Source organism: Podarcis tiliguerta (assembly GCF_965153285.1).
Source record: "Podarcis tiliguerta genome assembly, chromosome: 7".
Taxonomy (NCBI): domain Eukaryota; kingdom Metazoa; phylum Chordata; class Lepidosauria; order Squamata; family Lacertidae; genus Podarcis; species Podarcis tiliguerta.
In genome coordinates this window covers 45,921,329-45,949,103 of record NC_139540.1, presented here as the reverse complement: position 1 = coordinate 45,949,103, position 27,775 = coordinate 45,921,329, and the positions used below count along the sequence as shown (strand labels likewise).

General features: G+C 41.1%; 1 protein-coding gene and 1 long non-coding RNA gene across 13 annotated transcripts in view; one reads left to right on the top strand and one right to left on the bottom strand.

The window, feature by feature from the left end:
• Window positions 1–18,977, top strand: part of DLGAP1 (DLG associated protein 1) — a 286,294-nt gene extending 267,317 nt beyond the window's left edge. For all 11 annotated transcript variants that reach the window (XM_083450106.1, XM_083450100.1, XM_083450104.1 and 8 more), the window contains 4 exons: window positions 616–1,034; window positions 7,697–7,788; window positions 10,854–11,006; window positions 14,656–18,977. In XM_083450106.1, the coding sequence (XP_083306232.1) occupies window positions 616–1,034; window positions 7,697–7,788; window positions 10,854–11,006; window positions 14,656–14,865 (874 nt within the window). In that variant the 3' untranslated portion in view covers window positions 14,866–18,977. The remainder of the gene's footprint in view (window positions 1–615; window positions 1,035–7,696; window positions 7,789–10,853; window positions 11,007–14,655) is intronic.
• LOC310682013 lies at window positions 980–22,908 on the bottom strand. Of its 2 annotated transcripts, none has more exons than XR_014513726.1 (3): window positions 20,600–22,908; window positions 19,160–19,249; window positions 980–1,021 (listed from the first exon to the last, which is right to left on the bottom strand). It is a non-coding gene; the product is annotated as an uncharacterized lncRNA (long non-coding RNA). The 2 variants fall into 2 exon arrangements; XR_014513727.1 differs by lacking the exon at window positions 980–1,021 and adding an exon at window positions 5,090–5,130 and having other exon boundaries at window positions 19,164–19,249.
• Between the last annotated feature and the right edge of the window lie 4,867 nt (window positions 22,909–27,775).

The window sequence follows — 27,775 nt, the reverse complement described above, 5'->3', positions numbered from 1 at the left end:
TTAAATGGGGAGCAAAGATGTGAGATGGCATTTTGATGAGCATGATATTGTGTAGGCACTGCAGAAAAGTTGCATGCATCAACAACACCAAGTCCACAATAAACTGCCGTGTAGAAATGCCCTTAGTTACATGTACTACCTTTATTAACCAATGAAATAAATGTGCGGGATTATAAAAAGGAGCTATGTACCTGTCTGTTCAAAAACATCCACAAAATTAAGTCAGCCTGCAAATCTGATGAGATATTGATTCAAAAAAGCAGTGCATTTCTTTGCTAACATCCGGCAAATCTACGTGTGAATATAAAGAATTTTAACATTGTTCTGTATTCTCACCTGTTTTTATCTATGTTGTCTAAGGGCCAGATTCAACTAACTGATGGCATTAGTGGAAGACCTCAAAAAGCTTCTGCTAGCACAGTAGGGCTTACCCCTCTCCCCCTTTCAGTCCCCAGTTGACCGGGGGTGGCACTGGGAGAGACCACCAGAACAGTGCACAAGGGGAGAAAGGGGGTGATTGTTTCATCAGGCAAGCAGATATTCTTGCAGTGATGGAACATTTGTAACAGCACAATGTTGAATTTCTCCCACAGCTTTTTATATGGTGTTGTTCAGTTTCCGCAGGTTCACGAGGTCAAACAGTGTTACAGCAGCCGTTCAAGCAGACATGGATTTCCATGAGAACTTTGAAATGTCTATGGACCCTCAAGAAGATAGTTATCCTGGGCAAATATCAAGACAGTACTCTCGAGATGCCAGCACTTCCACTGTAAGCATACAGGGCTCTGGAAACCATTATCACGCGTGTGCAGTGGACGATGACTTTGATGGAGATTTTGATCCTTCCATTTTACCTCCTCCGGATCCCTGGATTGACTCTATAACAGAAGATCCAATTGAAGCTGTTCAAAGGTCAGTGTGTCACAGAGATGGACACTGGTTCTTGAAGCTTCTTCAAGCAGAGAGAGAGCGTATGGAAGGTTGGTGCCAACAAATGGAGAGAGAAGAACAAGAAAATCACCTGCCCGAAGAAAGTAAGTAGTTCAAATACCTATATACAAAGAGACATTTATTCTGCCATTTCCCCCCATCTAAGTCTATCATAGGGGTAAAGAACATGTGGCCCTCTAAGTTGTTGCTGGACTCCAGCTCCCACCAGCCCCAGTCAGCCAATGGCCAGGGATTATGAGAGTTATAGTTGGAAAACATCTGGAGGGCAGAACATTCACATCCCTGGTCTAATGATTTGAATGTCAAAAACTTTTAATTCCCAGATATTCCTTATGGCTGCTGAAAACAACTGGGCATCAGCTTCGTATATCTTCTGATTTCACATCTGTAACTAATAATGCAAATAATCTGAGGATTCATCTAGGTTGTTGCAGCACTCCAAGACTTGCAGTCTTGTCAAGAAGACCATATATAAATTGGAGAAAGCCCCCCTAAAATTATATTATGATGGTTATGAAATACAACATTGGGATTGGTTGCCTCTAAGTAGGTGGAAAATATAGAACAATGACTTCAAATAGTGTGTGTGTGTGTGTGAGAGAGAGAGAGAGAGAGAGAGAGAGAGAAGACTTGTGAACATTTAAACCAGCCAGCAAATAAAAACCCAACATCTGTGCCATCACTGCTATGAATGCCCAGTTCTCAGTCACCTAATATGCATTGGCAGAGACATGAAGAAGAGTCGCTCCAGATGATGGTTAGAAATTTCTATCCCATATTTGGTATGCTAACGAAGTGGCAAATAATACCACAATGGCAGAAGTTCCAGTATGGGCAGGCTCATACCCCAGAGAGCCACTGACAGTCAGTGTACATTAGCGATGATACCAATGTGGTACCCTCACAAGATGTTGCTGGTCGTCCTTGCTGACCAATAGGCATGCTGGCTGAAGCTCATGGGAGCTGGGATCCAACAGCATCTGCCAGGTACCTTGGCTACAACTGGCATAGACCATGGAGCTGGATAGACGTTGAAGAGCTGCTTCCAAACAGTGTAGAGAATGCTGAGCTTGGTGGAACAATAGTCTGAATTGGTATACAGTGGTACCTTGGTTCTCGAACTTAATCCATTCCGGGAGTCCGTTCAACTCTTGAAACAGTTCGAAAATCAAGTTGTGGCTTCCGATTGGCTGCAGAAGCTTCCTGCACTCAATCAGAAGCCGCGTCAGACATTGGGGTTCTGAAAAGCGTTTGCAAACCAGAACACTTCCAGGTTTGCGGCATTCGGGATCTGGTTTGTTCAACAATTAAGCCATTCAGGAACCAAGGTACCACTGTAATTATACACAGCCCCAGGTTCATATGAGAAGTGGTAGTACTTGAGATACTCTAGCCCCAGGCCATGCAGCTCACCATTTCAACTCCCTATCTGCTTATTATAATGGTAACCAATTCCTTTCTCAAGGAACCTGCAGGATTATGGTTGCTTGCCACAAGCACATCGTTTTGAAAGGACAGCTGTTTCTTAACCAAGGGAGTCAAATAAGAGTTTATGGTAAAGCTCAGGACTGACAGCTGAAATGTCTGTTGCTTTAAACTTTAGCAGCATGTGCAATTGCTATACAAATTTTGCTGAAGTTGTGGAGAGCGTTGTTAGTGGACCCACAAATGATTTTCACAGCTTCAGAATGTCTGCAGGTTTAACTGGTCAGATAATAAACTAATGAGAAAACTGCAGAGGCTGAAGTTTCCTCAACATCCTGGCAGCTGAGAGAACAGTTGCTCCCCCGCTCCTTAAAGTAAGATGATACAAGCTTTCCTCAGACAATGCTCCCTTGTACAGAACAGCTGTCTGGAAGAGAAGACTCAGTCAGGGCTGCTTGACAGAGGCTTGTATGTTACATAGACACGTTTGGTATTATCTAACTGAGAACGACACTGTCAGATGGGACTGAATGTTTCTAGTTAGGAATGCAATTTGCTGCTGCACATAAAAACAAGCTAGACTGTCAGCGGCTTCAGGCTGAGTCAGTAACAGCAGGAGATATTTCTTTAGCTAATTATGCACAAATTGTATTATATTAAAATTTGCTGGTTTCCTCCAAATTCACTTATCTGTAACAGGAGCAGTAAGCAAATTAAAGCCAGGTCTTTCTGCACAAACGATTTGAGCGCAGATCAAAACTGCAACATCTGTTCATGAACACAAATCTACCGCCTGGGATTTGCGTGCATGCAACAGTGTGAACCTTTGCAAATGATTGAATTAAAAGAAGGGATCTGTTCTTGATACAAGGGCATGCACACAGAGTGACAGGAGCTGCACACACATTTAAAAGCCGAAATCATTCTAATTGTCTGTTTGGTACAGAAGGGGGAGCAGGAGAGAAAGAGAGTTGAAAGTAGCATCCTGAGCAGCTGATTGTCAGGATTTCAGCTTTGTGTAAAGGTGTACACACAGCCACACTGTTGGACTGGAAAGGAGAACTTCACACTAGTATACTTCCAACATGGAAGCCTGCCTCTTTGCTTAAGTTGCCTGTAGCTGGGGCATTTTTTAATAGGTATACATTTTTCTTCCATCTCCTGCCCTACAAATGAATTAAGGATACCATCTAATTGGTACATTTCTGATTGCTCACCTGGTGTCCTCTAGCTACAGAGATCACAGATTAGTTAGATAGCTAGCAGAGAAATTTGCTGCAACTTTGCTACCTACTTAGGAGTGGAGCTTTGTATACTTTTGTTTTTGCATGTCATATCTATTTAACATATTTATAGCAACTAATACATTAACTTTGTACTTAATTCACACTTGTTGCCATTTAATTTTTTAACAGTAGTAGTGCATTATATTTTTATACATCAGCTTTTATATGTTATTAGTAATACTGCTCTCTTCCTGCTTCTTTTGGTTACCCTGATATCCTTTTTTGACCAAGCACAACCCAAGCTAATTAAGTCCTCTTAAATTACTTGAATCTTGCAAGATTTGCACCTTCTACTATGCACAGCAGCTTCCATTTCTCTCCCATGATTACTCTTAGCTCTTTCCTGTTGGGTGGTTCCTTAACACACAGCCCAATTAGGACTTTATTCCTATCCCCTGCTGGTGCAAAAGATGTATTTTAAGAGAGGATGGAGAGATGGCTGAATCTGTGAGTGGCCATGTTAGTAATAGAGCGGAGAGGAGAGGGAGATACGCTGTGGGAGATGGCCAGGTGATTGCATGGGAAGTAACTTCAACCATGTTCCGGTTGTTCTCTCTTCCAGTTGTTGTTGTTTAGTCGTTCAGTCGTGCCCAACTCTTCGTGACCCCATGGAGCAGAGCACGCCAGGCACTCCTGTCTTCCACTGCCACCGGCAGTTTGGTCAGATTCATGTTTGTAGCTTCGAGAACACTGTCTAACCAATCTCTTCCAGACCATCCTTCAAAGCACAGAGCTTAGGTTCTGTTTTCTTTGATGAATGGAATGATAGTGATCTGGGCATGGAACATCTGTGATGGGACCTGATAGGGTTACAGACACCCAGATATGCTGAAAGTGTATAAGACAATTAAAATTGTATACCCCAGGAGAAAGATGGAGGTGTTTGGTTTCTTAATGGCCCTTGGGGGTTTGCCTGTCGTCTCAACAGGCAATTCTGTTGAAGCTCTGCTTGATCTCTAGAGTAGGGAAATGTCCCAGTCAATCTGACCAAGTGTAGGCTAGAATCCTTTTGCAGCCTATTGCATGGATATGATTGTTGGTGAAGAAATGACCCTTCCTGACCATCAGAGGCATCCAATGGAGCTTTTTTTGATAAAAATACTTGCTATGTCTTAGCCTATGAGATGGTAATGAAGATGATTTGATAGCTCATTGTGACAACTTCACTTTTAAAATGGCTCATAACCATGCCAACTTAGATGGCTGCTGAGTAGGAGGGCGGATTGACCTAAGTGGTTATGGGTGAGACCTCTGCTGTTATTGTTGCAGTTTTTAAATTCTCCCTTAAACCCCACCATATTGGATAATTACCAGTGTCCCATCATGAGCCACACTGCTTGAGGATGTAGTGGCATCTCAAGTCCTAGTTGTTCCTGGATGAGACAGATTATTTCAATCCATTTCAGTGTGGTTTAAGACCTGGTTATGCAATGAAGACTGCTGTGGTTCACTTGGAGTATGATCTACACTGGGAACATAAAGCAAAGCACATCCCTCAAAAGAGATGGGGGGAGGAGCAATAGTTCAGTGATAAATCACATATTTTGTATGGCAAAAGCCTCAAATTCATTCCATGGCATCTCCAGGTAAGGCAGGGAAAGACTCCTGTCTGAAATCATAAAGAACTACTCTCTGTAAGGCAATTTAAACCAAGGATTTCTAAATGGCTCCCTGGGCTTCATTGGGAGGAAGAGTGGGATAGAGCCTGGATGGATGGATGGATGGATGGATGGATGGATGGATGGATAAATAAAGCAGTACGTTTGTAGTAGGATCGCCAATAATTTCTGACTCCCAGTTGTTACAGCAACAAGTACGGTTGTTTGGGGTGGGTTTGTTTGTTTGTTTTTCCAAATCGAGCTGCTGAAGTGGGTGACCAGGAACTGATTGTGTGTGTGTGATGACTACAAGCAGAACAGTTATGGTACTGGGTGCAGCGTGCACTCAATGGTACCTTGTGCCTTTAATCCAAGTGTAAATCCACCCCTTTTTCTACTTTGCATTTGACTTCAGCTGGTGGACCTCAGGGTTCCAGGGGAAAGCATAGTAGATCCCTCAAGCTTGAAGATCAGCCACTCCACGTTTAGACCGCACTCATCCAGTTGGGCCAATGGTCTAACTCTGTAATAAGGCAGCTTCCTCTGTAAAGAAGAGCCTCAGCATTCATCTCAAAATCAGCTGGGATGTTGTCATAAACCAGTCACTGATCAAGGCATTCTTTCTCCTCTCCTGCTCTCTCTATGGTTTTGGAATAGATTATTCTAATCAAGATTATTCAGTTATTGTTCAGTCAAGTATAGCCAACGCTGCACCACCAAACAATGCATTCTCAAGCAACTTGTCTGACCAGTATGAACACCAGAGCAATTTTTGTTTTATGCAAAAACTCTCTCCCGAGGCAGAGTTGAGAGACAGCCTCCGTCCAGTTCCCCCGTTATCCTGCCTTTCAGTCCTTGAGATGCCTTGTGAAGTGTCAGATGGCCCAGCTCCAGCTGAGGCAGCTGTTCTGAAGTAGAAGCAGTGGGAAGAGTTTTCATAACAATGGGAACCACATGAAAGCTCTCAGAATAACTCCTCCCCACTATTGAAGGCTCTTTTCAGTTGAGTGGTTTGCGCATTAGGATGAATAAAGGACTAGACACACCAAGGGGTACATTTTCAGCACAGTGCACAGGGAATTAGACACGCAAGCCTTACAAACAATAATAGTAGTGTGTAGAATACCCTGAGTGGCACAGTGGATGTATTCCACTTAAATCTTGCAGTTCACAGTTGTCCAAAGTGAGGGAGCAAACTGAAAAGGTCGGTCTCTTCTTGCATGTTCCTGAGGAAGGACTGTAACAGAGCTCCCTACTCATCGCTTCACACATTTAATATTCAGTGTTTACTCAAATTGTCCCCCAGCAGCTGATCTTTGCTACACTGTGCTTTCGATTTCTGCTTGCATATTTAGTCTTACTAAAAGGCTTACTGAAAGTACAGCCTACCTTTGCTCTCTGTATTATGCTCTTTCTTGTTCTATTGCAAGGGAATACAAGAGTTTTCTATATTTGCAGCCCTGTGTCATATTTCAGCTTAGAGACTTGGGGTTAGGCCGCACTGGGTGTAGACCCAGAAAATGTGGGGTACATATTTTGGGGTAAAAGCAGCCCCTAAAATTTTGCCACTGTAAACAGCTGTAGCTGATGCAGTCAAAGGGTTGTGCCCCAGGATCTCTCCTGATTTCACAGGGTACCTTGAGGCCCATCTATTGAATTGCATGCCCCTCTTGCCAGCACAAGAGTGCAATTCTCTAACCTCATCCCAGCATCTGCAGCAATTTTGCTGGGCCTTCTTTCTCTTCCACTGCAATCTACCTCTTACCAAAGGTCGTGGTGGAACATCACCAAAATACACTGCCTCAAGGGTTCACCTAGAATACCTGCACAGGCCTCTCAGCCCTAAGTACAGATGTCTTTGTGATTTCTTTCAAACCCAGTGGTGTACTGATACGTTTTGAAGTTCAGGAGCTCATCCTGACAGTCTCCATAGCCGCCTATCCAATGAAAATCCATAGCAATGTATCCAAGCAGAGTTCAAAAGATGCAAGCAGCTGTGCTGATCCATTATATATATCCACTCCCTGAAGAGCAGCAGTATATAGCATGAAAACCCTTTTTATTAGGATCGGCAATAGCTGCAATACTATGCACAGTTAGCAGAGAATAAGCTCCATTTAATTTGGTGGTGCTGCCTTCTAAGTTCGACTTGTAAAATACATCAAGCTTTAACAAAAGATACTCAGCCAGCTGAAATGCAAACTTTAGGTTATAATTAAAAATTAAAAACAATCTTGCGAAGAAGTATTAGGATTTAAGCTGCTAGCATGGAGCAGGAATCCCGTCAGCTCTTCTGGTTCTCCAGAAAGTGACACCGTTGATTCTATGCTGAGAAAAGTCCCAGAGCTGCATTTCTCCATCTTCCACCCCTGCTAAACCAGTGCTTAAGTGTGGGGGTGTGACCAGCTTTTTCTCATTTTCTCTTTTCTTTTCAAGTTCTAGGTAAAATTCAAGCAGCAGTTGGCAGTGCACAGCTTCTCATGGCTCAGAAATTTTATCAGTTCAGAGAACTGTGTGAAGAAAATCTGGTATGTAACATGTATTACAGGCACCATTTCACCACCTTAACTAGATCCAGACATTGACACTATGTATAAACAAAGAGATGTAAGGGTTCCCTACAGCTTGTTACGTGTAATTTGATCAGAGCGCATGGCTTTCTTGTTGTTATCATTGGCTTTTTAACTTACACAGTGTTCTGCAGCCGTGCTTTTCTTTGCTACCATGAAACCTAGGGATGCGCTTTAATAACAACAGCACGAGAGTTTCCTTCCATAAAATTTGCCACTTTACACCCTCAAGAGTTTTCTTAAGTGGCATTAAGAACACCTTTTACTCTGTGTTCCCAAGTGACATTAGTTGTGTCTCACAGCATTTCTGTGAGCAGTTGACAATATACATGATGCAGCATACCATGCAACAGAAATTCATTTGATTGAGGGCATGGCTAAAAGATAAATCTACATTTAAAGCCTGATGGTACCGTTTGGGCTGCAGATGAATTGCAGCAGTACATAAAGCAACTGAATTGTGTCAGGAGTTAGGGGAACACTGCTATGTGAATGTAAAATCCAAGACCCTTGATAGAATGGTGATAGTTGGTTAGCCTTTTTGGCTTTGAACTCTAGTGAAAATAGAATTATTATTTCTTTTTTTGGTGGGGAGGAGCATAATCCTACTCAGCCAGCACACAAATAAAAAGGAACAACGCAGGTCTGCTTAAGGCATTTAGCCATTTCCTCCCCCATCATGGTGCCTGAGCACCAGGTGCCATGGTTCTCTACCTAGCCTCCATTGCCACCAGAACATTCTTCCCTAAGCAAGACTCTCTCACCATCACTGCTGCCATTTTTAGCCAATTAAAACACAATTCATGACTATCTAAAGTGATATGGCGATGCTTTAAATGTACAGTTAGAACCTTTTACAACAAACTTAACAGAAGGTTATAATATTGGCAAGTGGAGACACAGACACAATTAACAATATACTATAAATAAGTACAAAACCGTTGCCGAATCACAATAAAACACCAACATGGGAGCATGTGCAAAAATCACATTAGTGAAAAGCCAAAGGAAGTATGGGGGTTTTATAAGTCTTTTTGAACACTACAACTGAATGGGCCAACAGTACATCCCTTGGGAGGATGTTGCAGGGGCAACTGATGAGAAGGCCCCGTCCCTAGTACCTGGCAGTCAAATTGATCTTAAAGATGGACCCAATGAGCAGGGCCTATGATGCTGATTTGAAAGCACAGACAGATTTGTTTCGGGTGCAGGTACTATCTTTAATGGTAAAAAACAGCTTTTATAAACATGCTTGTAAGTAGTACAATTAGTAGAGATTTGGTATAATATGATTTGACCATCTAGCCCCAAATAGCACATAAGCAGCCACATTCTGTGCCAGCTGAAGTTTCTGGGTCATTTTAAAAAGGAGCTAGTAATGCATGACTGAGGCTAGGGCAATAGAAATATATTTTAAAAAATTTTTAAAAAATTGTCCAGTAGCACCTTAGAGACCAAGTTTGTTCTTGGTATGAGGCTAGGGCAGAATACAGAAACATTACATATACAGTCATACCTTGGTTTTTGAACAGCTTAGTTCTCGAACATTTTGGTTCCCAAACACCGCAAACCCGGAAGTGACTGTTCCAGTTTGCAAACTATTTTTGGAAACCGAACATCCAACAGAGCTTCCACGGCTTCCTATTGGCTGCAGGAACTTCAAAATCAGAAGCTGCACTTTGGTTTCCAAACGTTTTGGAAGTCATGGACTTCTGGAACAGATTCCGTTTGACTTCCAAGGTACGACTGTAGATTACAAAAACACAGGTACTGTATTTTTCGCTCTATAGGATGCACTTTTTCCCCTCCAGAAATTAAGGGGAAATGTGTATGCATCCTATAGAGCGAATGCAGGCTGTGCGGCTAAGCCCAAAGCCAGAACAGGGAGACAGAGTGCTGCGGAGCTTGGGGTTAGCTGCGCAAAGCCTCTGCAGGGCAGCGGGGTGAAGGCATCCCGCTGTCCTGCAGAGGCTAGAAAGGCTGTCCCTGAAGGCAGAAGAGGGAGGTGGAGCGCTCCGTCTCCCTCTTCTAGCTTGGGGATGGCTGCGCAAAGCCTCTGCAGGGCAGCAGGGTGCCTTCACCCCGCTGCCCTGCAGAGGCTGGAAAGGCTATCCTTGAAGCCAGAAGAGCGAGACGGAGCGCTCCGTCTCCCTCTTCTAGCTTGGGGATGGCTGCGCAAAGCCTCTGCAGGGCAGCAGGGTGCATCCACCCTGCTGCCCTGCAGAGGCTAGAAAGGCTGTCCCTGAAGGCAGAAGAGGGAGAAGCCAAAAGGGCTGTCCCCTTTTGTTGAACCCGAAGCCCACCCACTGTTCCCTGAGCTGCTTGCCGGGGCTTTATGGGGAAACCCCTGGCTTCCCCCTTCAGCCCCGACACTGGCCAGGCTGGCTGGGGGAACCCCCGGCTTCCCCATAAAGCCCTGACAAGCTCAGCCGAGGCTGGCTGCTTACCGGGGCTGTAATTCAAGCAAAGGGAGAGCTGCTTGCACGTGTGTAAACAGCTCTTACTCTGCTAGATTTACAGTGTGCCAGAAGGATGGGGTAGTTTATACAACATTTGATTCAGAATATTTTTTTCTTGTTTTCCTCCTCTAAAAACTAGGTGAATCCTTTGCTCCGGTGCGTCCTATAGAGCAAAAAATACAGTAACAATCAGCAAGCATATCCATCACACTGTTAGTGAAACAGTAAAGACAACTATAACTTATTATAAATCAAACAATACCCTCCATTATAGAATTCACTTTGATGACAGAGTGACTCACAAGCCTTCTTTACTAAACTGCATCTAGGATAATTTGAAATCCTAACAAACTTTAAACACTGTGGCTGTCTCAGTGAAATTTACAGTTTAGTTGGCATAATTAGCCAATCTCACTAAACCAGGTGAGTCAGATATAGCAGCTCAGAGTCATTAGACAAATATAAAAAGTCATACACCAATGGACTCTTTCAAGTTTTCCCCCACCCCCAAAATTGAACAAAATATTTTCTTTCATGCTTTCTTTCTTCTTTTCTGTTGCACAGAATCCCAATGCTCATCCGAGACCAGCCTCCCAGGATTTAGCAGGGTTTTGGGATATGCTGCAGTTGTCCATAGAAAATATTAGTATGAAATTTGATGAACTTCATCAGTTAAAGGCCAATAATTGGAAACAGATGGATCCACATGACAAGAAGGTAGAACATTGTCGATTTTGTATGCTTCATTTAAAGCCCTGCACAAATACTGGACAGATTAAATAGGCCTCTGCATACGGCAGTGATGTTAAAAACATGAAATGGAGCTCATATCAGATTAATCTCATTGTAAAAGAAAAACAATGTTTACATAATAATCACCTGAGATATTTTCTGTAATATGTTTCAGGCATATTTTTAAGGCAAACTTGTTTCTGTGAATTGAATAACGGGAATGTGCTCATTTGTCTTATTATACTTAACGTATAATCATATTAGATAATCAATTGTTGGAAGGAACTGCCTCATATACTGATTCTTAAATTTTAAATAAATACTATGGACAGTACGTAGTACTGCCTAGCCTAAGACTTCTGTTTACTAATGCACTCTGAAATGTGTCAGCAAGTAAACTAGGGAAGTTCTGTAATCACCGCTGGCTTTATAACCAGTTCCCATTCCCAGGGATAAATGTATGGGTATTCTCAAAGTGGACCATCATAAAAGTTACATGGTAAACCTCTTATGTCATTGATCTAGTTTGTTTACCTCGAGGGAGACCTCATAACTGGGTTCACCTTACTTACTTAATTCAACTCAATCTAGTTCTGAAACATTAAACAGAATGGTAAATGAAGGTTCTGCTGTGTTTCCTAGAATAAGTTGGGCTTTATTTCTTTACTGTGCTTTGGCACTTTGCTTTGTTTTTATTCGTTTGTTTTCAGTATTTGTGTCAGGAGCAGACATTGGTCAAAAATCTATTGTTGCCATGCACTAGAAGCACTTAAAAGCTGGGCATCGTCCCATCAAATTCACATTGGCATCAGTGAAAGAGGAACAGATTTAATTAGTTAATATGAAAAAGAAATATTCAGATGATACAACAGAAGTAGTGATGTGGGCAGAGGTAGTTGAGAAATAGAAGAACTTCTGTGTGAAACAAATGTTGCTTCTTACCCCGCAAAGCCCAAAATGGGGAGGGAACAACATTTTGGAAAGAACTGAATCTCTTTCCTAAAATGCTTTCTTCCACAATAAGGCATAACATAATGAAATATTTAAATAAAATATCTAATACACTGTTGCCCTTATAGCCATAATAATATTAGCTTATCCACAAAATTAAGGCAGAGGCAAACATATGAAACAGCTGGGAAGCTTATTTCAATGTGTTCAAAACTTTGTTTTCAAAAGTATATGGCCAGCAAATAGCAATTCAGAACTGGGAGCTGTCGGTTCTTCGAGAAAAAAACCACAACTGTCTAACTGAGAACAAGTTCTAAATTATATTTGCATTTGCACAAGAAAATGCAGTGGGGTTCAGTTTCACACATTCTAAACAAGTTCTGGATGAGGAAGGGCAATTTGCTCACCCTCTATTTGTAAAAGGCATTTGAAGCTGCTCTTAATTATCTTCAGTTAGACTCCCACCGGTTTTGTCTGCAGTTACTTCATCTTATGTGGGTTTTTTTAAAAAAAAAAACAAAGTTGGTGTCATTAGTGTAGCATTCAGATATGTTCACATCTTATTTTTGAAGGATATTCATAATTGTCATCAAATAAACACTGCAAACATTTTCGTTTTCCTCTCAGAACTGGGGATTTTCCCTCAGAAACTCAATATTAAAATGAACATTTATCTGTGTTTTTAGGAACAAGTATTAGTAAAGAATGGGGGAAGGAGCATGATATCCATATACATAACAGGCAGGCTCAGATATTTACACCCCATGCAGGAACCTTTCTGCTTTTTTGTGGTTGGCTGACATCATGCTGCGTTTTTAAGACAAATAATGCTGAACCCTTACAGATGCTGAATAGGAGAAAGAAAGATGCTAGCTGGTTTTGATAAATTCATTGGGGGAAAGTCAGGTTTTTGAAGAAAACCCTTCAAAAACTCCCCAAAGTACAGTTACTCATTGAACTGATAGTATTAACTGCAAGTGGTTATTTCTTTCATAGACTAAGATGGAGGCAAACAATTGCCTCTATGAGTTCCTTACAGGACAACCATTGAGACATCAACTCAGAAGCCCCATTGAGCTTGAGGTGGCTTAGTGTTCCTACCACACCAAATACTTGTCATTAGATGCCAAAATAACACATTAGGCAAAAGGTATTTATTGACAGTATTAAGAAAATGATTATTTTAATGTTAAGCTCCCTAAAAGGAGGCTGTTTCTACAACCTGTAACGGGGGCAGGGGGAGGTTCTGTGGTGCACAGTAACCATAGTGTTGGCAGGTTAATGCTTAGGATCTTAAGTTAAAACAGTGGTTCATTTTCTGCATTTAAAAGACAGATGGGCAACACTTGTGAGTTCATTTTGTATTTGTGCTTGTTATCCTTCATCCACTTCCTAAGCTTGGGTAAAGAACATAGATCAGTTTTTGCATGCCAAACAAATAGAATGTTCTGAACAAATTAAGTTCAATTAAAATGACCTTACAACGTAAGCAATTGAAGCTGTTTTGATCAACAATGGTAAAGTTAGAAGCTAGGATGAACTTCATGTAGTGTAATGGAATGAATAACCCCTTCTTTAAGAAAGCATGAACCAGATGGAAGGCCATGCAGTTTAAAAATTAGGGGCTGCGGACATGCACTTTGTATTGTAGAGCCCTGCAAGCTTAGATGTAACATACATTTTTCTTTGAAAATATCCATCTCTGAACTTATATATATATATGTGTGTATATATGTATATATAGCATGTGTATATATACACCTTTTTTTCCTTGTTAACCTTGTTTGGATGCCAAAGTAATGACTAATGTATGCTTTCAGAATACCTTTTAAGTAATCCCCACTAACTCTTGAGTTTGTAATTAAATTGTTTACTTATGGTGCTAATTCAGCACAATGCTACACTTTCAGAAGCACTTTTATAGCAATACCCAAAGAGTGTATCATGTTACCAGGGTCAGCTTCCACTAAGCACATGCTCTCTCTTTTTTTTCCTTTTTAAAAATTATTGCTGTGATAACTAATATCAGGCTGCTAGTTCATATGATTGTGTGAAATATATCCATAAGTCCTCAGTGTTGTAAGCCCATTTAGTCTTGTGTATGTTTATTGTATATAAAGGGGGAGAGGGGACCTCATTATTTGTGTCTTTTCATACCTATTACACACTATTCTAACATGATGAGTTAATTTTATTAAGAAATCCCAAGACTCTTTCATTAATTGTTGGGTGACATAAATTGCATCTAGTATCTTAAGATTTATGGCATTGTATTGCTTTAAGCAGTGTTACCAAGTTCTGCTTAAGATGCTCTCCTTTCTAGTCTCTGGTACCAGGAAGAGGAGTCTAGATTTCCCAGAGGGAACCACACGCAATGTTTAGCGATGGGAGCTTCAGCACCAAGTGTGTGTAGCTGACGCACTGTACCCATGAAGCACTGCTCTCAGTTCCTCCCTATTTTGCCTTAAGATTATGTTATTCTTTCAATAAAAAGTCAGTTCAATGAAGAAGAAGAAATGCAGATAAGAACTAACAAACTTTAGGTAAAAAAAAAAAGTGTGTTCTAACTACTGACCTATCTTAGTTTGTTTGTTTGTTTTTTCCACACCCACCTCTTTTTTTTGTTTGTTTCATTTTTCCCCTGAGAAGCTGTATAATGTCATTAACCTTCTGCTTTGATCAGGAGAGAAGGGCCCCTCCTCCAGTGCCAAAGAAGCCATCGAAAGGTCAGGTGCCACTCATACGGGAACGCTCTTTGGAGAGCTCACAGCGTCAGGAGGCCCGGAAACGGCTGATGGCTGCCAAACGAGCTGCGTCTGTCCGTCAGAACTCAGCCACTGAAAGCGCCGAAAGCATTGAGATTTACATCCCCGAAGCCCAGACCAGGCTATGAAGGGATCCAACCAAGAGGACTCTTAATGGCAAGAAACATCTCTTGTATAATCTGCCCTCCTAGGTCCATGCTCAGAGACACCAATAAGTATTTGTATCCCCCTCTCCCTTTATCTCTCTCTTCTCTCCCAATGAAGTAACACTTCTGTGGCGTAGTTGTCAATCCTCCAAGAGATTTTTCGCTAATTCCCCTTGCTTTCTAAAGGTTTGCCCATGTCAGCCTAACGCTTTGTCACATGTACTGATGCTACCACCTTGCCTCATGTAAAGAATCCCACAGACACACAGTTGAAGTCACACACATACACAACAAGCATACATGCACACACCTCTGTACAGTAGATACACAAATGAATTCATTCTTGGTCCTTAAAGGTAGTCTGTTATCTAGTGTACAGCAATATTCAGTTATACAGTATTTTGGAAATTCAGTATTGCAGGGTAAACCTTTAGGATTCTGTTGTCTTCCTAATTAATGATGAAAGCAGATCTAGCTCAGAATCCCTTCTTGCTATGACCATTATTATTATTATTATTATTTTTAAAAGATGGCACGCATTATTTCATTCCTAAGAAATCATACCTTCTCACCTGACTGATTCGAAGGAGCTGGAGAGGTAGGTGTGCTGCAGTAAAAGTTGAAGTTAACCTTTCAGATGAAATGTAAAAGACCTGCAGCTGCACAAACTGCCACATTTTTATTTCCTCAGTGTTGCTTTAGAATCCTTTTTTGATCAGCAGAAGACTGTCAAATCAATCTTCCAAGGAAATAATCTGGGGTATTTTTAAGGCAATAAAAGGGAAACTTGGATGCAAAGATGGGTGGAGGTTAAATTAAAGAAATCTTAGAATCATATTGTCTAACTAACTAGTAAGATTTTTCATGATTGTACTATATTGCCAATTCCTATGGGAATATATGAAATATATCAGGTTATAAAAGGGGAGCAAAAATAGCCTTGGCTTTCTTGATGTCCAAGCCTTGTCAAGACTTTCAGATCTTGCACATATACACACAGACATTTGCTGTTGAAATGCTGTAAATCAGTGTTCTTTAACTTTTGGTCCCCAGATTGTGTTGGGTTACAACTCTCATAATCCCCATTTAGCTTAGCCCAATGGTCAGGGATGATGGACATTACAGTCTAACAGCACCTGGGGGCCCAAAGCTGAAAACACTGCTGTAAATGAAATTTGTATTTGTATGCTACAAATCAAACTGCTTCCATATCAAACTGCTTACATCAGTTTCTTCTTTCAAATAGAAAATACTTAAATTCTGAAAAATCAAGGAATTGTCGCAACACATCAGATGGTGAACATCTCTTTATTTGTGGAGCATTCTTTTAAGAATGTGATCCATGCCTAATTGTAGGCACTTTGGAATCAAGGCTAGAAAGCAATTCCCAGAAACAGGACCAGGGTGTGGTGGGAACAACAGTGACCATGCCACTACCAACCATCATGCTGGCAGAGAGCATGAAGACCTGCCAGGCACCACAATGTTTTAAGGCTAGCATCCAATATCCTACTAGGAGGAGTGGTGAAAACGAGATACGATATGAGTCCTGGCCATAAGGCATTATAGAGCTAGCAGATTATGCCGTTGTGGAGCTGGTGTGTTCAGATCTATTGACTCAAGTCAGTAGAACATGGATCTAGCCTGTACGTAGTGCTCTCCCATGTGCCACGCTAATGTGCCATTTGGTCTTTGGAGCATCTTCCTTGGCACCCATACTGAACATGACCGTTAGTGGCCCTCACTTGTTACAAAACCAGGAGAGTTCTGCATTCTGCAAACAAGAGATGGTATGGTAACAAAGTGCCCCGATTGACTTGATAATCTGTACTCTGCATCTTACCAGAGTTGGCTTTCAGTGCCCTTACTGTTAACACAATCCAACTGTTGAATCCTTGACTGCATGGTTGACATAACTGTATAGTTCACATTTCAAAACATCAGAATTTGCATTGGAAAAAAAGTTTTTTGAAAATATACATGATCCTATCAGGACGTGTCACATTACACAGTGCTTTAATTTTATTCAAGAATTTGGGAGAGGTAATAGGTTCTGGCAAGGAAAACTTTCATAAAACATTTATAAAGCCACTAGAGAATTTGCTACCTCTCAAAGCCATTGATATATCCAAGCTATATGTTTATAAACAGGGCACAAAATATCACTGCTTTATTTTACAAGTAAAGGGCTAATAATTCAATATTTTAAAGACTTTAAACATTATGATAAAAAATCCAGTGTAACTCATCACAGGAACCAATCGTGGAAAGTCTGACTTGCACGGATTTCAATCACATTGTATTTGCTAGGATACATTTTATTTTATCTGAACAACACTTTTCTCTAAAACTATAGTAGCAATGAAGGCTCACACACTGTTTCAGTCTACATAGTGCCAATTGCCACCTTTAAATATATGGCCATGCTCTCTGTTTAAAAGATTTGAGGACTCTTTGTATGAACATGTACACACAACAGCACCCAAAGAAAAGGCCATTTTCACAGCGACATACCTGTTTATTTGAACCCATGAAACAGGAATTAAGACTGGTTGACAAGCAGCTTGAAAACAATTCTAATTAAAACGATGCAATAAATCTGGTTTTTTCATCTGCTATGAACATACACTCAGAACTTTCTAGTAAAATCCAATTATTTTCCTTGGGTAAATATGTTGAGGATCAGTGCCCGAACTTTTTATTCTAGAATGGTTGTATTTATACATCATAATTTTGGTATGAAATATAAAAGAATCTGTTAGCATGATGCCTGGTCATTCAAATTATATGGGTTCTATGTGTGGATGGAAAAATAACTTAATACTAGTTTTTCAGCAAAACTCAGCTGACATCCAAATTCTGAATGCTTGCATAGAACATGAGGATGTTGTGAGCGTGTGATAGCACAGTGGGCAGTAACCCAATCCTGACAATGTATTTCAAGTCTATGATCAGGCTACCTGTTAGAAAGTGAAGTTATATTTGCTATGGTTGCCACACGTTGATTAAAAAGTTAATGTACAGTGATAACATTTACAATGCAATCCTATGTAGAATCCTTACTACAAAGTATGTCCCATTAAGCTCAATAGGGTTTTACTTTTGGGTAGACGTTATAGCAGGTGTGGAGAACCTTTGGCCTTCTAGGTGTTGCTGAACTACAACTCCCATTATCCTTGGCTATTGGCCATGCTTGCTGGGGCTGATGGGAGTTGTGGTTAAGCAACACCTGGGAAGGGAGAGCAAAGGTTTCTCAGACCTGCATTATAGGATTATGCTGTTAGGACACAATCCAGCCAATGTTAAGCATTTTCAAGTCCCATTCATTTCAACGGGAAAATTAGGCATGTTTTCAAATTTCTGCCACTGAAATTAATGGAATTTAAAAGTGCTTAATTTTGTCCGGATCAGTGCTTCCTATTCTCATTTTATTTGGACATGCTGGCTTTGTTTTTGTTTTTTAAGTCCAAATCAGTGGGGAAACTGTTCTTCCCAGAATTTCTTTGGTTTTAAATTACAAAATTGTTGGGCGTATTGTGGCTGCTTGGATATGAACAAAAATGGCTTCCTACATCAAAAGTTGAAAAGTATTTATTATATTTTTTTCCATAAAATACTGTTAATCTTTTTGTAATGACCAATGAGAAAATGGATTAAACATTTTAATAGTGAAAAGGGAAATGGTAATAAGTTATTTGTAATATATTTCAGTTTATTTATTGGGTGCTCCATTAGGGTTTTGGTGTGCACTATCACTTTAATTTAAACTTCGTATTTGTGAACTTACTGTTTGATTTTTTTCCTAATTTATAATGCATATTTAAACCAGAATGTAAATCACTGACATATGTGCATTCTATCTGCATTCCCAATCATGATAATCATCAGTATGTTTTCGATTTGGAAAAAAAAGTGGTACAACTTGCAAAGCCTCTAGATGGAGAGATGGAGAGCATTGTGTGGTTTTATGAATTGGGTTTTCATAAGATTATCTACTTATCTGGTGTGTGGACAAGAAAAAAAAATGTAAATAGATTAATGTTTCCCATAATGTAAAAAAGAGCAAATTAATAAAATAAATAATGCACTGCTTGTAAGAGCTGTGGCTTTTCAATATAAACTCTCGTTCCCTCTTTGCAAATTAATATTGCCCTTTTTGACGAGGTCATTTACAATGGCATAAGGAAAACACTGTGAGACAATTACAGTGTGGAGGCAATTATAGGGTGGAATTTCCAACTGACTCTGCTAAGACTTGTATGAGCAACAATGCCACTTACATGATCTGTCGTGCTGAGTTCACAGAGTATCCTTGGGTGTAGAGCTGCTCAGATATTTCATCTTTGCTGATTTGGTGCCTTGTACCCTAGAAATATTTCAACCTCTTAGTATTGATGACAATGTAAAAAACAGCAAGCATGATGTCATCATAACATCCAAAGACACAAGCAACTGCACACCTCTCGCAGTTTATGTGGTTCCAATTATGTGGTCAAAATCACCAGAATCGTTTGGGAAAGCCAACGACACCTCCATGGACATTGCACAGCATTACATCTTTTCAAGAATTTCCCATTGCATGTGTTAGTTTGGTCTATACCTCAGGACCATAACAGTCTTCCAACTGTCTGTAGGGGAAATAGTCTCTCTGTCCAATCTAGGAGTATTCCGTAGCTGTTTTTCAATTGGGGGAAAACTCCTAACATTGGAAGTCTGCTGCATGGGTTTGCTTTGCGATATATGCTACAGGGTAATGTTACTGACTCTTGGGTCATAAAGTCCAGGTGGTATTTTGGTCAATGACTTAACAAAGTGGCTGAATATTTCTATCGTAACGTGGGCAACCTGAACCTGAGGCCTTAGGAGTGAATAGGACTTTTGGCCTAATTTCATGCAGGTAAGTAAGCAGGAATGATGGGCAGGGGGTGGAGGGTTCCAGTTAGACTCATCGCTCCAGAAAGCAGCTTAAAAAAAAATCCACGAGAATGTGGCTCTTGGCAGGGAGTTGGCCACTTCTGATTATATTGTTGTTGAGGTAACTTTTCTGCACAAAAGCCTTTTCATTATTCACTTTTTGCAGACAGGCTTCCATCCTAATATAGCTAACATACTGAGAAGTGGATCCCATTGTATTCATACCACTTCAAGGTATGTGGCGTTAGGATTGCAGCCCAGGAAACTGAAGCTAATTATGAGGAAGAGGGATTTATTTAGGGCCATAGACAAGATAACGGGAGATATACTAGGAACCCAGAACCTATGGACCTCCAGATGTTGTTGGACTCCCAACTCCAATCAATCCCAGCCAGCATGAACAATAGTTAGAGATAATGGGTGGTAGTCCAGTAACCTCTGGAGGGCCACAGGTTCTCCCTGAGATAGATGACTGGATCATTTGTAATCAGCTTTTTATGTTCAAGTTTTGTTGGGGATCATTCAAAAGAAGCTAGTCTGTTTTCTGAGAAGTCTCTACTTGTTTGTGGTGTTAGTGCATTTATTCTAATGTGTATTACCATACTGTCCTCTAGGAAATGATATTTTATATCACCCATCCATGTACCCCCACAGTAGAGAACCACTTAGAAAATCAACCCCCTCTCCAATTAAGCCCATCCAAGAACAACTTCAAGATTTAGATCTGAGTGGGAGTCAGCAACCACATAAATCATATGCAAGAAGCAATCAAGAGAATGACCCAAATAGAGAAAATACTCACCCAACAAAAGGCTGCTTGGCTGGGTGGTCTGGTCATGCAGTTCATAGCCGTCAAGCGTTTTATCAAGAGCAAATGCTTATTTTGTTGAAAATATGTTCCAGATATATAAACTGGAAGTCTTCTCAGAATATGAATCAAAAATTTAATTTTAAAAAAATCTGTGTATGCAACCAAGTAGCTGGCTTTGGGTATCTGGTCTGCTGACTGTGGCACATGCACAAAATTAGGTTTAGCCTACAACACCATCACATCCCACCCCCATGAGCCTGCCAACCACTTAAGACTGACATGCTCATGGTCCTACTGCCATGTGAGAGCTGTTACCTGTGTCTTTTCAGTGGTAGGAGCAGGACTGTTAAATATCCTTCCTATGAAGATCCATTGGGCCCCTTGTCTTGTTTGCAGTGTGTTTTTGGTTCGAGAGATTTCTGCCCTTGGGATGTGCTTTGCTTTTATTGCAGATTTTATTTTATTGGCTGCTGTTTCCAGTTGCTTTGCATTACATAGTACTTGTTGCAACATTCACACAATATCATAAAAATGCCAACCTGTCTCCGCCACCCACTTACCTTTGTCCAGCACTGAAATGAAGCATCAGCACTCGGCCTTAGACACTTGATTGGCTATTGGCAGACAACAGCACACACACAAAAACCCCTACTCCCACCTGCTGTTTCAGATGTACCACAGATGAAACCAGCTTTTGACAACACAACCATTTCCCCCTTTCTTCCAGTACAGTGCACACAACAATGGATTTCAAAACGTAACATACCGGTACCTACTCCATCTACCACAATCCCAACTATGAGATACCTATGCACAAACATACCTGTATGCACACAAAGACACCCTGTGAATTCAATTCTATCTATTAGTCCCCTCCTTAACCCCAACCCCATCCCCACAGTGCCATTTCCCCAAAGCTGCATAAAGGACAACTACCAATTACAAAACTTCCAGCAAGAGAGATTATTACTTACCTGTTCCAAAGGAAATCTACCAGGTTTGTTGGAAGGTGGATTCTGTATGAAATGTCTCCTGAGGGCAAAGATTCAATAAATGCTTCTGTATATTATGGTTTGCTGTTTTATGAAGCACACTCACGATATTTGGTGGGTTGTTTGCAGCGGGCGACAGCTCACATCAATGGATCTCTCCTTTTCCCTCATCCCCACTGCAGCCCCCCTGTACCCTGCTCCCAAAAAAACTTCTCCAAAGTGTCAGAGGAATCTGCTGAGCAATGGTGAACTGTGTTCTATGGAAATTATCCATTGCAAGAACTTGCTTTCTGCTCACATAACATCAGATTCCACCCAGTTATTCTTACAGGGAAGTGCAACAGCAGCAGGAGCAGATAACTGCAGCCGCAGTCTTCAAGAAGGCACATTTACATGTTGACACACTGTTATGGATCAGCTTAGCATTGCATGCAAACTGAGCCAATGTTTTGACCAGCTCTCCATTGCCACACGCTTTCGCCACTTTCACTTTTCTCACTATTTTCATTCGCTCATCCAAAATGAGAAGTGCTGTTAACTACTGTCGAGCAGGTACTTTTCCACCAACCAGAAGCTAGCATCCTGCAATCCGTAATGTGAGTGTTCTTATTGCCTCTGTCTTAAAGGTTTAAGCAGCAACGGCGGGGGGGGGGGGGGGGCTTCCCAAGTTTGGTTACTGTTTCAGCACCTGCTCTTCATAGATTGTACTTTGATCTTAACATGCAGCATGCTACTGATGAAAGTAGGGTTTATTGGTTTTGTTTCCACTGATGCTTTAAAAGAGTTGGGGACAAAGCATTTCAGGCAGATGTGCCAACCACCACCTGCCCTGCCCGGTCTTCCAAGCAGCAGAACAGTAAGTTCTGTTTGCACAGATTGATGAGTAATTTGTAAGGGACATGCAACAAATCCATTGTTATAACTTAGATGCCATTCCCAATGACAGCAGCTCATGGAAACAAGTCTTCCTTGTGTTTGTACTTGAGCACTCTGGCCAGATCTAAAGACATCCAGCCTGAAGAAAAGTTCTGGGGAACTGAAAGTTCATTTGCATCTTAATAAAAAGTATTATCCCATCATTACTTTTGTTTTGTTTTTCTCAACATGATAACCTTTACATTGTTCTGGTTCATACAGTAAGATTGCTAAACCAATTACTATGCCTTTCGTTACTAAAACTGGTTTTAGAACCAAATTCAAAACTGAATTACAAATAGGATGCTTCCTGATGGGTGCTTATTGTGGGATGGATGCTCCTTATGCATGCATATTTTTCACAACTTCCATTCATTGTGTTTAGCATCAAAATGCCAACCATCTCCCTTTCCTCCATAAGCAGGATTTATCCTATGGGGGAGAGCCAATAAATTAATTTAATGCTATGAATGACCCCCCCTTTTTTTTTTTTAGTATCAATCTGTAAGCACAGAGAGGCAAACCTTGGACAACAGGAACTACACTTGCAATGCAGTCCTATATAGGTCTGTTCAGATGTTAGCCCCATTGAGTGATACTTCATTTGTGTGTGTGCAGGATTGCAGCCTCAGTACAAGATACTAATAACTGAAAACACAGAACAGTACCCAGAGATCTGGGCTCCTGCTGGCACCTCTGGTACACAAGTGATCAACTTTCAGTTTCCAGTGTAGTTTAACTGCATCTGGAAGTGGTATGGAAATACAGTGGTTAGCCTTCAAACGATTATGGAATTACTCAACAGCGATTCTGCTTCAACATTTAAAGTGCAGCTTGAGCTGTCAGCAAATTCTGAAAACTACCGTATTTTTCGTTCTATAACACACACATAGTTTTTAGAGGAGGAAAACAAGAAAAAAAAATATTCTAAACCAAACAGTGAATGTATGATTTTTGTGGTTCATGCTGTGGCCACAGACATGTGATCTGACGGTGAGTTTGGAGTAGCCCAATGCAAAAATCCTGAGGATCCATGTGAATCAATGCTTTGTAACCCCGTTTTTGCACCACTGCGACCCTAGGCAACAGTGGGTGCGTGATTTTTTTGGTACAAGCTATAGCCATGGACATGCTATGTGATCTGATGGTGAATTTGGGGTGACCCAGTGCAAAAATCCTGAGGATCCATGTGGATCCGTGCTTTGTAACCACGTTTTAAGTGGGGAGGGAAGGAAAAGCACTCAAGGGACAAGGAACACGCATGGGGTGAGTGGAGAAGGATGCTGTTAATAATGCAGAAGAGGGGTATAAGAGGAGAAGGCTCCTTTCCCGCTTTGCTCCTTTAAAGGCTCTGTTTCTCTCCTTCCTCCCCAGGTCGCTGAAAAACTTTGCTGCTATTTAGCCAGCTGAGTGGGGAGGAGAGAGGGACAGAGACCCTGCTTGCTTTAAAGGAGCCAACTGGACAGGAGCCGCTTACACTCGTGTAAGCGGCTCCTCTCCTCTCCCGCTTTGCTCCTTTAAAGCAAGCAGGGTCTCTGTCCCTCTCTCCTCCCCACTCAGCGGCTCTACTCCAGCTTTGCTGTTTCAAAGCGAGCCACGGAGGAGGGAAGGAAGGGGAACCATGGATCCTCTGCTCACGACTGCAGCAGATCCCCCCGTCATCCGTAGGCATTCGCTCCATAACACGCACAGACATTTCCCCTTACTTTCTAGGAGGAAAAAAGTGAGTGTTATGGTGCAAAAAATACGGTACCTCATGAGCCAACACAGCAAATGCACATCTGAAACATCTAATCTAATCAACACCAACTCAAGATGATGGGTTGAATTCAGATTTCCAGCTGTGGAAGGTCTTGAGGCCAAGCAGAGCTTCCCTGCTGAAGCAAGAATGAAAGTTGATTTTTATCCATTGTAGCCCCCAGCAACACCGTTCCAACTTGTTCCCGATGATCCCACCAACCCTCTGGAACAGATTTTTAGGTGGTACAGCAGGTGGAGCTAAAAGAAGAAATAAGAATCAGGGAAAACACTCCACTCTTGCAGCAGAAATATTCAGTGAAGTTTCAATCTGGCAAATCTGGATCTAATCCAATTCTTTGCCCTCCTCCAGATGGCAACAACCAAACCTGACTTATAGCAATAGTTTCCACTCATTTCATGATCAAAGACTTAATGGCCTGTAGGTCCCAACGTTTACTGAAAAACATCTCTTGTTACTACTGGCTTGGAGAAGAGTATTTTCAAGGAACAGTGCACAAGGGAAGAATACCAAATTATAAAACACAAAGGAGAGCACAATGGGGGAAACGAATATCAATATGGAAAGTGTGAAAACAAACAGATTTGCAATAAAGATTTGTTATTTTTTAGGGGGGAAATTCATTGCTAAAGTTTAAAGTGTCTCATATTTTTCTATAATGAAGTTTTTTCAAGCATGTGTTTAGGATGATACTGAAATAGTTTCAACCAGAAGCAGGCGTTTTTTTCAATGGGTACCAAAAATGCAATGTTTGTAGAAATTCTACAACAGCATCTATGCCAACTCTCTTGTGACCTATAGCTCAGCAGTAGAGCATCAGCTTTGCAACCAAAAAGTCTCCAGTTAAGTCCCTGACATCTCCAGGTAGGGCTGGGATTGTCCCCTGCCTGAAACCCAGCAGATCTACTGCCAGACATCCGAGACAATGCTGAGCTAAACAGTCTGACTCAGTATAAGGCAATTGTTGGTGCAAAGAAAATAATAGCTATAAAAAGAATTCATTATGCCAAGATCCAAAGTTTGGGTGAAGTATTCTCTGGTTAGAGAACCCCACTCCCAACCAAAGCAGAGATTTATAATAACAAAATATGCAGCAAAGTAAAGCATGGAAATACAGACTGTTACACATTTAAAATATGCCCTGGTGAGTTCCAAAACTCCCTTCTTCCCCCAACATAGGAAATGATCACAGTTGGAAAGTTAAAAATAGGTTTACTTACAAATTCTTCAAAGGTCAGATTCGTGTACGTTTCTATACAGCAATCAGAAAAAGTTGCACAGCCAGTAAAACTTACGGTAGTTTAGTTCCAAAGTGGTGAGAGTTCCTAAATTATTGGTATAGGAACTCAAGAGTGGCTGGTGAAAGTCATGCAGTTTGAACTGGAGCAACCAGCTCAAACTTCTTTACACACTGAGCTCAGGTAGACTGGAAGAGAACAATAGGCCTTATTACCTAGTTCCTCCCAAGGTGAGAGGAAGTGGATATAGCTAAGCCTGGTAGGAGAGCTTACTGTATGGTATTAACCCCTTAATGCATTAATAAGGCCTTTGTATGTTGGTTATATAAGGCTAGTTATCCCACAGCAATTTCCGTGGTTCCTGTGCAACAGTTCTGGTGTAAGTGGGGCAGGATGGCATGGAATACAGAAAATCTTCAGAGAAAATGAAATTAAACTCTTGGCCTGGATTAACCAGTACAGAAATTAAGAGGTGAACAAACAGGGTTTTATAAATTAGGCACAGAACAAATTAGTTGCTACTATGCACACATTCTACTAGACCCCCCCCCCAACATAGATTTTCTAACTGCATTACTTTCTGTGGCCGCCTCCTAGTCCAAATGTATCCTTTCTCATAGTCCAAATGGGCAGATATGTGTGTTTGTTTCCTATGAGAACATAGCTTCATTAATGTTTTTTCGTTTATTTAGATCACTTTCAGCAGAAGTAGTAATCATGTGTTTGTTTGTTTTTTAAAAAGGTCTCTTACATTAGCAAAAATATTGCATAGTTTTACATTTTCTGAAAGAAAAGGACCGACTTCAGGGAAAATGTCAAAGCTAAGACAGATAACAGCCGAAACAATTTTAGAAACACTGAACAAGGTCAGATAATCAGCACTGTGACTAAAATAAATAAATATACAGCTGCCGGGAAATCTGATGGATGCTTGCTCATTGAAATTACAAACGAGTAGCCACCTTGAGAGTAAGTGTGTGTCTAATTCAAAAAAATGTTTCAGCTGGCCACAGCTGCCTTGAGCATTCTTGCATCAATAGAAAAGAGAAATCTAAATCCTCATGACACATACATAAATCCAGGAAATCTTTCGTACCACTCCATCACAAGTTAGGGGGTGCAGTTCTTTCATGTCAAAACATTAACCAGTCGCTTGTGATATCTCAAGCAATATTGCACTTCTTAAGGTATTGCTTTTCGTGATACGATACCAACACTATTGGGGCCTTCTCAGACTTAGTGCTCATTAGAATCACAAAATATGCAGGGGTATATATTTTGGTGTAATAGCTGCTTAGTATTTTGAAGGTGGACTCTGTGAATCTTAAAAAACACACCATGTGATTCCCCCACCACTGCTCCTTCTGCCATTGGCTAGTGGAGCTGGCACTCTGTAGTCCTGGTCACAGTTGCTGATGTGGTGATTTCAAGGAAGTCAGACAAATGAGGAGCAGAAATTTTGCATCCTTAAGAGTTTTGTGGCCGGGGGTACAGCCCCTGTGGGCCCCCCGCGATACACCACTGTTTACATACAAGATGAGAAAGCACTTGCAATCAGCACAGGTGTCTTGTTTTGTGATCTAGGCCACCGAGGAATTTGGTAGCAAGTGGAAGTCAAACACTTGGAAGGATATTGAAGGAAACAAATTGCAAAAAAAATAGTCTAAGAATTGTAATCATTTCATTCTTTACAGTAGATCTGCACAGCCAACTGCTTAATCCAAAATAACCATTTATCAGCTCTGTACGGTGAGCATTTAAGGGTCTTCCAAGCCCTTTGAAATTGGACATGGAGCATGTTGTCCAGCTTACAATGTCTTCACTGCCCAACATCCCCCTGTGTTCAGAGATATCTGACAGAGCTGATGCAGTTTTTCCTATCTGTCAGTCTCTCCTCTTCTCCCACCCTATTAGACACACAGGGACATCTGAGAGTTGCTCAGCAGGCAAATTGCTAGAGAGAGTAAAAGATCTGTGTGCTCTTGCTATTGAACACAATGAGAGAGGGGCTCTTGATATTGAATTCAATTAAAGAAGTAGTGAAACAAAAAGAGAAATAAAGATTGAAGAAAGTAAGTGAGGGAGTTCAGAGATGGGATGCAAGATACCTTTGGGGCAATGCAAGAAAAAGAGGGGGGGAGGGAGGGTATTGGCAAGCTGGAGTCAGCAAAAGGAGGCAAGTTAGGAGTCACAGCCTTACAGGATGGGAAAGAGAGGAATAGCAGAGAGACTTGTGATTAGGAAAGTAGAAAAGGAAATAAGG